The following is a 13,824-nucleotide window of genomic DNA, read 5'->3' on the forward strand; positions in this document are numbered from 1 at the left end:
TCTGTGTCTCGTGCTTTTTTTTTTTTCTTTTTCTTTTTTTAATGAAGAAATATTCTAGAGAAGGAAAAAACAAGGATCTTTTTAGATTATGAGATGATTTCTTGGTGAAATAATTAAAGAGGACAACAAACATCCCCTCAAAAAAAAAATTCAGAAATCCAAAATCATAGTCAAAATTCACATTGTGTCTCCCGTACGTAGAACCTTCCCATCGTTTTTGTTGTTAGCAATTTCCGTTTCCAGGTTGGTTTAACTTTGTTTGTTGTTTGAAGAATTGTGTTTGATGTTGAGATTCGATTACTCGGGTTTACAATTTGCAAGGTATGGTTTAAGTTACATTGTACAAATATTTTGTTTAATGTTATTGTTGTTTGCAAATTGTTCCATAAACAATTTTTTGGTTGATGTTTTTAGTGATGCTGATTTTTTTTATTTTTTTCAGTTTGTTGTTTGCATTTGGCCAATCATAGGTAGTTTCTTGCTTGCAATTCAATAATGCGAGTTTTGATTTAATGTTTTTCTTCAGTTTGCTGTTTGCATTTGGCGAAGCCATAGGTAATTTTTTGTTTGTAATTCAGTTATACAAATTATGGATTTTGTTTTTTCAGTTTGCTGTTTGCATTTGGCGAAATCATAGGTACTTTATTGTTTGCAATTCAATAATATAAAATCTAATTTTCAGTTTGCTGTTTGCATTTGACGAAGCCATAGGTAATTTTTTGTTTGTAATTCAGTTATACAAATTATGGATTTTGTTTTTTTAGTTTGCTGTTTGCATTTGGCGAAATCATAGGTATTTTATTGTTTGCAATTCAATAATATAAAATCTAATTTTCAGTTTGCTATTTGCAGTTCGCGGAGTCATAGGCGTCGCAGTTCCAGGATCATAGGCGGTGGTGGAGATCCGGTGGCGTTTTTAGAGTATGAGTTTGTAAAATAAATTGTATATTTTTATTATGAATTAATTTATTTGTTTTAGTTAATATTTGGAAGAGATATGTTTGGAAATTTGTTTTGATAGAGAGATTTTTTGGGATTTAATTTGATTTAATTAAGGGTATTTTTGCCATAATAAATATTTTTAATTTATTAAAACATTAAATTTTGACTTGGATTTATACACATAAATTATCCTATAGAGGGACCTATAGCAAATTGCCCCTAAATTAATTTGCTCATACAAGACCAAATAATAAATAATGCCAGCAAAGAAAAACGTATAACCCCCCCCCCCCCCCCCCCCCCACGTGAAACCCTTCCCGTTGTACAGCAGCGCTGCCCAAGCTCCTCGCCGGCCGCCGCCAGTCCTATCTAGGGATGGCAATTTTTACCCGACCTGCGGGTACCCGCCCCGCTCCGCCCCGAAATTTCTGGGTAATACCCGCCCCACAAATAAATGGGGCGGGTACGGGTTCTAATATATATATATTTTATAATATCATTATAATATATTTAATATCTTGATTTAAAATTATTGTTTTCATTAGGGTTATTCAATTTTTTTTTTATTATTATTTTTTATTTTTTCTTCAGCTTTACGGGTCTTTTGGCAGGGCGGGTACTCGCGGGTTTTCCACGGGGCGGGTGCGGGTTGAGAAAATTTAAACCCATTGCGGGGCGGGGCGGGTGCGGGTTGAACGGGTTTGTTAACGGGGCGGGTGCGAGGAATGCAAAACCCGCCCCAAACCCGCCCCATGGCCATCCCTAGTCCTATCGCTCGCAATCATGAGCGACCTAAACCCGCCCAACAACGCTTTAAAAATGTAAATTCCTTATTTTGTTCAACCTTAAGAAAAACGGAGAAAAAAATTAAATTTGAAACTTGTAAAAATCGACACCAAGGTGTTGAAAAACTATGCTAGAAATCGACACTTATGCGTCGAAAAAAAGATCAAAAAATTCGATATCAACAATATGTCGAATTTGATAGGTAAAAATCGACTCTGAGATGTCGAGTTTATAGCAGAAAAATCGACATTGTGAAATGTCGAATTTGCAATTACAAAATCGACATCTCTGGGTCGATTTTTACCTATCAAATTCGACATGTACATGTCGACCGCGTCTGTGCGGGATTTTTTTTTGGAAAAACGATATTCTAACTGAAAAATACATAAATGCATACCTTTTCGGGTTCTTCCATCGTGAACTCTTCTATTTTGATGTCTTTTGACTCCATATTTGCCATCTTTGTAAGATTTGTTGCGTTTTGATGATTTTGAATGTTAGGTTTTGTTGGTTTACGGAGAAGGAAAGAGAAATGTTTTACAGGTTTTGAAAGATGGAGAAGATGAAGGTTGATCTTGTAGTTTTGTGATAGAGTTTTTTGTGGTTTTGAGTTTTTGGTATTGCACATTTGGATTTTCTATTTTTTTAACAAGCAAGGGTATTATAGTATTTATGTATTGAATTTTTTTAATCTAGTCTTGCACAAGGAAAATTAGTATTGCATACAGCCACGGCGTATATTTTATAATAGGCAAAGAGGAAAAGCCGTAGAATTACCATTTTTTTTCATCTTTACAGTGCTCGTGTATGGAGGAATCAAACAGAAAGGAATATACTAATACCATTTAAAAATAATAAAAAATAAAAACTGAATACAAACAAAAATCAGTCGATGGGATGTTTATCGGCCTGTCGAGCCGTGTAATGTGCCGATAGCAAAAGCAGAGAAAGGAATGCACTCGCGACAAAGATGGCATCGAACCATCGGTGATAAAAATCGAATTGAATATCACCACCCAATACATCTGTTATGATTATCCTGCACAATAACAGAAACAAAAATCACCATTAATACCACATGCTAAAAAAAAGCAACACGAAAACAAAATTGCGATTCATATAACAACAGCCCTGACAATTATATAGAACACACGCAAAAAACAAAAATAAAATACAATTTATTGATCAGATTACAGAATTATCAAATTTTGTCAAATAAAAAAATTGACACCAAAATATGCGTACACATATAACCCAAAAGTTGAACCGTACCTGTAATCTGTGGCCAAGCTTTTTCTAATTAATAATATGGAAGAAACAAAATACATTCCCATAATTTCAGAGAGGAAAAGAACAACGTTGCTTGAAGATCCGCTCCCAACTCTGGAAACAGCAAAAAAGAACTGTACAATAGCCAAAATGTTAGCTACCCAAGCTGAAATCTCAAATGTTCAATGCTATATAGGATAGAATAGTGTCATTCAGCAATAAATAAATAAAACAAATGCAACATTACCTTCATCAAATTTGACAAGAATCCCCGTACGGATATGACTATCAGCATCCCGATGAATAGAAGGGAAATGTACTGCATAACATAACACGAAAAACATGTTACTCATGAAGAGTGTCAATGTAGTTAGATATTTTAAATCAACTAGTATAGCATATTTTAATTTGTCATTCAGGTACCGATTATCTCTATTAAGCGCATAGCATTCTCTTCTGTAAGAATTAAGGATATCTAATTATGTAATCTATTTGAGGGACCTTCGATCCTAAAATGCAGCACTAACCTGTGATAATAAAGTAACATTGATGCCTATGTCGAAAAATTGCAGAAATATGCTGATTGTCCTTGTTACCGGATCAGCAGAACCAGCCTGAGACAAAAAAATGATCCAATAAAATACTCTAAACTTTGCAAAAGCACTAATTAAGATGGAGATATGGAGATAAACGAGGAACTTAATTTAACATTACCTCTTTAAATACGACACTTTGCAAAGACTGCACAAATAAACTTCAACAATCAGTAAATCCAGAATAGAAATGTCTTAATAGATCTCGAACATCAAGAACTTACAGACAACCAAAATTGTAACAAGGGATGTCAATCATATTAGATGAGTGAAGATTACCTTGATCATTTTATAAACACAATATATCGAACATGCATAGCCCAAAAGATTCTGCAAGTGACCCTTCCAGGTTCGAGAATAAGCAGCAGCTTCCTGAAATTATTGCAATAAAATAACATTGGCAAGAAGAAAAAGAATATGATTCCACAAGCAAGTAATTGCACAAGTGAAAACTGTAATCTTATTTGTATTGAATACTGAACTTGCAAAATATACGATAAGACCACAAAAATAGGTATACCTTAGCTTGGCGAAGCTCGTATATTTCCAAAAAGAGTTGCTTCGAGAGCTCCTCCAAAGAGTGTACCTCTGCTTCCATGGTTTTGATATCTTTACAAAGCATTGAGTCAACAACAATAGAGAAGCAGTACAAAAACCTAAACAATAAGCATACTGAAACCCTGTTCCACCTCCAACCTCAAAGAACAAGCTTAGGCAATTTGCTTCAGAATCCCAGAATTTGCATTAATTACTAAAATCTGATTTAATACTGAATGGACCATTGGATAAAGACTCATTGGCAGACCATGAAAATTTGAAATATATATAACTGCTACTAAGTGAAAAGGTTGATAGTATAGTAATTTCTTTTCGAGATGTGAACACAGAATTGGAACGACTTAATAAATGATATTCGAGTCAAAAAAAAAAACAGAGAGAGAGAAGTGGAAGGTAAGAAGTCAATAGTTTTCTAATTGCTCAAAATTTTATCAGTGAAGAAAACTGGGACCCTCCATTTGAAGTTTGACATATTGATCAATAACATTTCTCTTTCTTTTACCCCTGAATTATTAACGTTGATATTTCTTTACCGAACAACAGAAAATATGTTGTCCAATTATTATGATTGAGGAAGATGATAGTCAACAAAGTTGCTATTAGGTACAAGAAGAGGCTGAAAATGATATATAGAAGAGAGGATGTGGATGAGGAAGGATCCACGCCCTGAACGAGAATTACTACATGAAATAACAAAACAGCACTGGTGAATATAGAGTTGAAAAGGCCAGGCTATTCCAACTATCATGAAAAGCAATTGAAGTATATCTGAAAAAGTGAAAATTGTTCAAATAGCAACCAAGAAGGAGATAAAATACGACCCTACTAAAAGAAGAGTAGACCAATGCAGTTTCCAAAATACATATTCTATCAAGACTAACCTTGCTCACTTTGGTCATCCTGAACAGATCGAACAACGGTACCCACTATGCGCTTTAGGAAGGACCTATTGTTTAGTTTCTGTCACATTAAAATGTAGCAGCAATTAAACTCCACGGCCGTCAAATAGATCTCAAATAATATAGCACAATAGCATTTTGCTGTTCTCAGTTTTTGCCACTTAACCACGTCTGACCAGCAACTTATCGATTACCAAATTAATCACAGAACCGTGAGAGGACTTATATAACACATTCTCTAATTAGCATCAACCACTAATACAAATACCGAAGAATCTGCTCAAAATAACAGAAATGGTTGCCTACTCCATTCTATGACCCATCACAGTGAATGCCTTCAGTTTCTCAATTAATTTCCTCATTAGCAATAATATTTTTCCATAGAAACCAGCTTAAGGTTATATAGTGCACAACTTTAGCCACGTTTCTCTTTTACTTTTTCATAAATCTTTGGACTTGTTTAAATACATGAAAATTATTTCCTATGTGCAGATTTAGTTAAGTGAAACTTTCAAGTATCAAGCTAAATACATCAGAATTATGTAATGTATGCAGATGTTCAAAAAGGCAGAGTTGACCGAGCAGCCGATCATTCAGCAATTCAAGTTTTAGGATTTCGTTAATTGTATATAAGTTAAGTTTTGGTATATGACATGTTTCCATCACACATTACACATCAAATTTTAATATTTTATGAGGTTAAATTGCTTGGGATAATAAGTCAAGGAATTTAATAAATGAAATAACAATATATTCAATACACAGCAAAGTGAGCAAACCTCTTCCGACCCTTGTTTTCGCTCTATCTGCATTTGACCGAGAATTATCCTCTTTTTCTTTGAAATGCAAGTCTCAATTGACTGCATAAGCTGCCTCTCGAGTCCCTTGATTTCTATTTCATCAATTTCCCTTCAATTGGAAAAAAGAAAATTAATTTATATCAGGAAATTGCTGAGTTGAAAGTCAAAGAATGATCATGATGATTTTCACTTCTAAAGTAAGTGTGTAATAAAGAACTAGGCATCAACAGCCTAGTACATAAAACTTCAACTACACTATCAGCAAATCAGAAACCCTATAAATAGTAATAAATTAGGAGAGTGAATTTCCTTTTCAGTCAATTGAATGTAAGCATTTTATCCAACTTCCCTGGAATTTGAGGATGCGCATAAAGCTCCATATATCACAATCTATGAATAAATCAGAACAGCAAGAGCGGCTAAAACCATCATAATGCATAGGGTGTGTGGCTGCTAAAATTAAAACCTTTAGCACTTGGTTATAATTAAATAAAAATGTACTAGTTTCAAGAACAAAAAAGTTGATTTGGAAAAAAAGAACATGATGCAAAAGGATACTTAGTTTTCTAGTCATTCACAGTAATTCAAAGCCGTAAAGCCAACATAATTCTTACCGAATAAAGAGAGATAGATAGCTGTATGGCAAATTCACTGCTCCAAAACCAGACAGAACAGCCATAACAGTCACACCAATGACCCCGATTCTGCTCACCAACTGAGGGATGGTGAAAAATCCTGAGAAACAAAATGATGAGTATAAAGGAAGAAAAATATGAAAAATAGTTGATACTTTCAGAAGAAACCACATAAAACTTAAGAATAAAAAAAAGTTTCGATAAAGCCATTTCATGCTTTTAGATCATGTGAGAATCTAAAAAGAGAACAATGCATGCGGTAATATATTCGAAAAGGTGATTAGAAACATGAACAACTAAACGCTAACCTTTATCTGGAGAGGGCATTGGAAAATGAATACCCATTCGCCAAAAACCATACAGAAATGCTAACAAGAACAAAATAGCACCAAGTGAAGCACGTTCCTTTCTAATACCTGAAACGTGAATTTTTAAACATAATGATGCAGTTGGTAGAATTCTGGTCTTCACCATTTAAAGCATCAACTAGTTAACAATAAGGTGAAACTCATATGCTAAAATTTTAATGCTGAAAGTAAAAGAAAAACCATACATTTGTTAAATGTAAGAAAAAGCATCAACGTAAAAATAAAAGTTCTTAAATATAAAGCTGGAGATGTCAAACTTACCGCTGTTAGAAAGCATTAGATAGCAATGATAGTACGGCAACATGAAAACGAGCAACATAATCAGACAAAACAAATCCACCTTCCAATTCATCCATCTCGCCCTACAAAAACAATAGCAACCGAGACAATCGAAAAATCAAACACAAGCTGTAAAACGGCGCACTAAGCTTCTTACACAGTATGCATAAATTAACTTCAATGCGTTCGGTAAATTACTGTTGGATCTAAGTACAAGCCACTAACTAAACGAACGCAATCCAAACACGAATTCTCAGATACTACATAAATTAAGAGTTCCTCACACATAGTAAACAGTTCAATGATGAAAAAAATGCTTACTCTTTGGAAAGAATCGGAATGATCTCGAAAAGGACAAGCTGAAACAGATTGCAAGAGAAGGCAAATACAACACTGAATATGATCTGTACCAACACCCGCTTCTCCTCGTACTCCTTGTAGAGCCGCCGGTTCAGAAACCAAAGTCCGCCCCAACCTAGCAGTATCAGCGATCCCACCGCCACCACTCCCTCGTACGCCGCCCTTCCCCAACCCATCCAGATATGCTTTCTCCGCCACTCCGGCTCTCAGATTTCACCTCGGATTCCCGCTCCACCGCTTGGGATCTGCGGTTGTCATCAATTGTTGATGAGAATCTCTTGAATCAAGCAATCGAATTTCGCAAATTGATTGGCAGAAACCCTAATTAGGGAAAGGGGGGAAAATTGAAGAGTTCTGTGTTTGTGGATCGAATCAATTGAATTTCACAACCTCTTAGTAGGGTGATGTTTGCAGATTATGATTCCAACTTCCATTTGAAATTGCTAACTGTGAAGTGTCAAGTGTTTTATTTCCTACCATTTTTCTATGCGTTCGTTGTAACTTGTAAGTAATTGTTAAAAGAAATGTTCTTAAACTAATTTTATTTTAAAGAAAAATTAAAATTGTTTTCGAGAGAACAATTTTGAGGGTATGTTTGGAACCGTTTTTATTTTGTTTTCATTGTTTCCCCAAAACAAAATGGGATTTATTACACTTTTCAAATCATTTTCTCAAAATAATTTCAAAAGTTTCTCTCTCCTTCAGACATGATGTGACTGCTACAGTAAAATGATTGGACTGCTACAGTAAAAAATGTCTTCACTAAAAACAAATAAACATCACTTCACCTTTAAATTTTTTTCTTCAAACATACCTTTTTCTAACACCTTTAAACATGATTTGACTTGCTACAGTGTATTTTGTCTCCTTCCAAAATACAAACAAACATTACTTTCATTCTCAAATTATTCCCCCAAAACATATTTCCTCAAAATGAAATCAAAATAAGATCCAAAACGCTTCCAAACATTGATATTTTGATAAAATAAAAGATATGATAACTTTAAGATATGAGAAATCACATTGAAATTTGTATGTACAAATAATATAATCCCTTCATAAATCTAGTGATTTTGTACTTGAGGTGGACAATCAGACGGATTGAATCGAAACTAGTACGTTGAGAAGAAAAAAAAAATGCAATTTTGATTCGACAATGAAAAATTAATTTCAATTAGTTTCCATAAATTTTGGAAAATTATAAATTCAAGTGTAGGAGATTGGAATGAAGAAGCTTGTCCCAAAATCGTAAATTTTCTAATCATAATCGACAATATTTGGAATTTCTATTTATGTATGAATTACATAGTAACATCGATATTTGAGGGATTATGAAAAAAAAAAAATTTGGAGAAATACTCTCACAATTATAATTGCATCGGAATTGTTAATGAAAAATAATGTTCTAAAATCGAAAATTTTCGAATCAAAATTGACGGGATTCACAAATTTCATTCCAAATTCAACCCACAATATTAATGCAGATATAATAGGAACATCAATAGGTCTCAAAAAATTGAGCAAATTACTGCCACACCCTGAGTTATGGTCAAATTACTGAGTTTACCGGTACGGATTTATAAGTGTAATATCGTAAACGTTGGAGCCACGTACACATTAACAAACGTATTGTTTACATATGAAAACGGGTACGATTCAATTATTTGAAGCAACAAAAGCAAGTTGTGTCTCAACCGTTATCAATTTGGCAATTGTACTTGGGTCTCGTTTGGTTACCAAGATAAAATTAAATAATCTAATAGTAACATGAACATAATCAAGATGAATGTGAAGACATAATTTTGAACAACAGACTCCAGTTTTTACTGGTTTTTAAATCAATCACAGATGTAACAGCATTTCATAAGTTCACAATAAAAACAATCCCCGGTGTTCGAAAATGAAACCTTAATTTTTCACAACAATCATTAATATTTCAGAATATATCATATGTGACGCTCGCTTATCATGGTATTCGGCTATCCGGAAATTTCGTCTGAACTATTTCAGCAGGTGGTCGCAGTGTACAAACCATCTCTTTCGTCTTCCCAAAATAGACCTGCAAAAATAAGTACAACGTTTTACTCAATTTCTGGCAAAATCCGACGAAACAATAGAGTAACATGAGAACGCAATAAATAAATTCAAATACCTGATCCAATGAGTTTCTCAACTTGCTCTCCATTTCTTCGATCATCCGTCCCATATTACATAAATGCCCCTCTGCAACTGAGAGCTCCATATTCATCTATACAATACAAATAGGAGAAGAAAAAAATGTGATGTAATAAAAAATATTGGCAGGACTGGCATATTTATAGTTCCTCTTCGAAAACAAAATACCTGTCTTCTAATTGACCCCGACAAATTAAACGTGCCTTCAGACTCATCGTTTGTGGTCAATGAAAGCATTACAGAACTAGTCAAACAGTAACGAGCATTTACTTCCTCTTCGGGTCCCACCTACAAATACATATAAAAAAATTATTTTTATTTTTATTTATATTTCTAAGCCTTTTTTCCAGTCAGTCTGATGAGGTAGTTAATGTACCTCAATCACGTGTATTGCATCCCATGATCCTTCTTGTAGATAACCTCTTCTGCCGTGGGCAGTCTTCGAGCCATCTTCAACAAGAAAAAACAGACCGTTGCAAAACTTTTGCACAGGAAAAAGAATTGCACAGTTTACTGCAAAACTCGGAGGGAAAAAAAAATCATTACCTTTCTTGATTAAGAAGCAAGCTATAAACCCTTCATTTTCATCCTCCCACATGTACACCGATGAAATGCCACCTTCATAATACCTATCCATTGATTGGTCAATTCAATCTGCTAGAAAAAGCTCTTAGAGAAACAAAATACAACTAGAGAAAAAATATAAAATAGCCCTGTATTTTGTCTCATTTTAAAAATTTGAGCAAATACGAGAGAAGCAGCGTATTTGTAGATAGATAAAGTGAAGAAAGAGAAACTACGAGGTAAGTAAAGGACCTCACTGGTCACGATAGATAGTGAAGACATCGTTTGCTTCGATTTCAAGTTTCCTCAACTCTGCAGATGGATGGGGCCCGTCGTCTAATGCGGGATGGTATTTGTTTGACCAGGGTGACCTTCAAGATAACCATACATAAGAATGTCTTTTCTTATGCCAATAAAACGAAAAAAGAAAAAGAAAAATATTAGCAACAATAAAGCAAGTGCCCATATAAACCATGAAGGGAATTCGGCCAATAGCTCAATATTGCTAACACGTGATCGAGTGATTTTTTTTTTTTTTTTTTTTTTATTTCAACAGTATTTTGATTTAAGATTTGGATATTTTTGGAAAATGTTTACATTAATTATCATCGGATAACAAGAATTTATGAAGTACCGTATAACATGTACCTATAAGAGTCTGCATCTCTGTTATACTCGCATAATATGAACTCCTTTCCGCTATCCACATCACATAAAACCTGAGGAACTACATTACATTTAGATAATAATATATCTTACCGACAGATATATTCAGTAACTAACATAACTGTTTAGCTAAATATGCGGCAATTAGTGTTCAGATGGAAACAAAGGGAAGTCAACACAAAATGACGTAATGGGGAAAAGTTCTAAGCTTATTTGATGCGATAGATCGAAACGGGAATACTTCGCCTCCACTCCCCCGAAAATTACCTTCTTTGGCGAGTGAAAAGAGAAGATGATGGTAGATATACTTTTAGACCAGAAACAATTCTATGAATTCATGTTGATTAGAGAAAGAAGTTATTTCAGACAATGTCATGTTACGGACCATCAAGAATCTGACAGTCTTTGATTGATCAACACAAACAATTTCCCATGACAATTACATTACATTAGATTCAATAATTCGATCATAATATGAAGAAGTCGGCCTATCACAGTAATATTAATTACAATGCTTTAAGATTTAGGGAAATAACAAAAAGAAACAAATAAGACGAACTTTTTCATCCCTAAAACTAAGAAAATTCATTAGAACGGAAAATTCAAAATAAAACAAGATCTCTCCTAGAAATTCAAGAAAGGCGAAAGATTAGAGTCCAAAATGCCGACAAAGAATGACCAGTTACAAACCCACACGGAAAATGCACTCGATTTCCTTTTCCAACGAAGTGAACTCTCAGCCCTTCAAATTCAAACAGAAATTAATGAAATCCAAAATTTACAACTCAACAACCCCCATTTCGGCTTCAAGTTAAACGCAGCATATAAAACCGGCTATAATCTCAAAGTCAATTCTTCTTGAGCTATTCATAATTGAGCCCCAATTACAAACCTAACCTAAAAATCGACTAATTAAACGAGTCAAAAACTCAACAACTCAACAAAACAGCAAATACCCAGACACTATTACATCAATCAAAACGAAAAAACCCTAGTCTCCCAACACAATCCTCATTCTTCAAAACATTTAATAGCAACAAAATTGCCGCAAACCACACAATTCCAGAATCCAGCCTAGTTCAATTTATCTTCTAACCTATATATAATTCTAAGTTACGAAAATGTGATGTATATATACATACAGATGTGTATATATATATAATGAAATTGACCTGAAGAGGCTGGTCGACTTGAGAGAGAAGATCGGAGGAATGGTGGGGTAAAAGGCTCAAGAGTGCAGATAAAGCAGCTTCCGAATGCTTCGGCGGAATCCTCCGCATCAACCCCATCGCCGCCTCCATTTTTTCTCTCTACGGCGGAGGATCTTCTCTATTCCTCCGTTCCCCCAGATTTTTTTTTCTGTTTGTTTTTAATTCTTTCAACATTGGAGGAACCTCCTTTTATTTGTATTTTTTCTCAATTTATTAAGGGCCGATTATTTTATTTTATTTTAATCGGAGAGGCCGAATTAAAGTAAGGGTAAATTATGAAAACCCCCTGAACTAAGGCTAAATAACGAAAAACGCCCCCACCTATTCGTAATTACCAAAACCTCCAGAGGTGCGTTTCCGTCTTACACCAATTTTTTTGTAATGAAAGAACCTGCAGCCAACCATATATGTGCATTGGGTAAATCTACACTCTCGTATAATAGCTTGCAAACCATACGAGAGACGTATACCACACTAGGCTAACCATGTGTGACAAGCTCAACCTAGCTACCGTTGGCAAGGGGACTTGAATATGGATGGGTCAATTGACACATAACCACTTGCTCCAACCGCTAGGTCATCCCTTGCGAGATTTCTCACATATTTAACATAAGGTATAATAGACTATACACATTTTCTGTTAATACCTCGATCAACAGATAGGGATTTTGGTTATTAAGAATAAATAGGGTGTTTTTTTTTTATTATTATTTAGCCCAAGTTCAAGGAAATTTTCATAATTTACCCTTAAATTAAATATTGTTCCTCCACTTTGTACTTTTTTTTATTGACATGGGGAAGCGGAGCCATTCGATATCGCCTTCTAGAGTCACTCGTAAATCAAACGAAAGATGTAAACTATACTCCTTTCGTTCCCTTTTAATTGTAGTTTTTTTTAGATTTGCACAAGAATTAAAGATTTTATTACATTTGATTTGATTTTAGGGAAATGTATGTTGGACTAAGATGTCATTGCCACAAATTAATAAGAGTGAGTGTTGGTGAGATGTAACAAGAGTAAAATTGATCATTATGCAATCAATGTTGTATTGAAATTTTAAAGTGACAGATAATATGGAACAAAGATAATTCTAAAAAAATTACGAATATTGCGGAATGGAAAAAGTATTAGCTAAGCATACTGATGTCTTAAGAAATATTGAAACACAATCTCATCAAATATTTGTCGAGGCAAGGGATGGGAGCCCTGGAGGCGAGGGATTTCACCTTTTGGTGCAAATATTAAAACACAATCTCATCAATATGGATGGCCATGGGCAGTACGGGCCGGGATTTGGACCCATAGCCGTTTCCAGCGTAATTTTTCTATACCCGTCCCTATCTCGCTTAAAATCTATTGGTACTCACCTTGCCAGATACCCGTAATTTTTTTTAGTTTTTATTTTATATATTTATAATTTCATTATTTAAAAAATCTCTTAAAAATAGTATTTTTATAATATATAAAGTTTATAAACTAATAACATTATATAAAAAATTGTAAGCGGTTATGATACGAGGCCGGTAGGGATGCATATTATTCAAAATTCGTACCGGCCGTATTCGTTACCATTGATAGTTAACTATTTCAGTTGACTATTCATATCACCATTGCTCGTGAATCTTTTCTCTTGGCCCCGAACCTCCTCTGGGTTTTTGATTTACTCAACTCTTCTATTTTGATTTAAAATAGAGGAAAAGAAAGGTGTGTTTTGTAGT

General features: G+C 34.3%; 2 protein-coding genes across 2 annotated transcripts; both read right to left on the minus strand.

Moving 5' to 3' along the window:
- Positions 1-2,468: 2,468 nt before the first annotated feature.
- On the minus strand, positions 2,469-8,026 carry LOC105972592 (GPCR-type G protein COLD1). Its single transcript, XM_012997556.2, has 13 exons — positions 7,451-8,026; positions 7,112-7,212; positions 6,791-6,898; positions 6,462-6,582; positions 5,827-5,956; positions 5,030-5,108; positions 4,111-4,199; positions 3,870-3,962; positions 3,712-3,738; positions 3,525-3,611; positions 3,245-3,316; positions 3,001-3,131; positions 2,469-2,767 (listed from the first exon to the last, which is right to left on the minus strand). Exons 1-13 carry the CDS (start codon positions 7,663-7,665, stop codon positions 2,614-2,616), a joined length of 1,407 nt encoding a protein of 468 aa, XP_012853010.1. The 5' UTR covers positions 7,666-8,026; the 3' UTR covers positions 2,469-2,613.
- Positions 8,027-9,289: 1,263 nt separating this feature from the next.
- Positions 9,290-12,312, minus strand: CPB (Subunits of heterodimeric actin filament capping protein Capz superfamily). The gene is made up of 8 exons (XM_012984808.2): positions 12,067-12,312; positions 10,877-10,947; positions 10,486-10,599; positions 10,211-10,293; positions 10,041-10,114; positions 9,833-9,952; positions 9,642-9,737; positions 9,290-9,548 (listed from the first exon to the last, which is right to left on the minus strand). Exons 1-8 carry the CDS (start codon positions 12,193-12,195, stop codon positions 9,456-9,458), a joined length of 780 nt encoding a protein of 259 aa, XP_012840262.1. The 5' UTR covers positions 12,196-12,312; the 3' UTR covers positions 9,290-9,455.
- Between the last annotated feature and the right edge of the window lie 1,512 nt (positions 12,313-13,824).

This window comes from Erythranthe guttata, chromosome 3 (genome assembly GCF_056151865.1).
Source record: "Erythranthe guttata isolate IM_541 chromosome 3, IM_541, whole genome shotgun sequence".
Classification (NCBI taxonomy): Eukaryota; Viridiplantae; Streptophyta; class Magnoliopsida; order Lamiales; family Phrymaceae; genus Erythranthe; species Erythranthe guttata.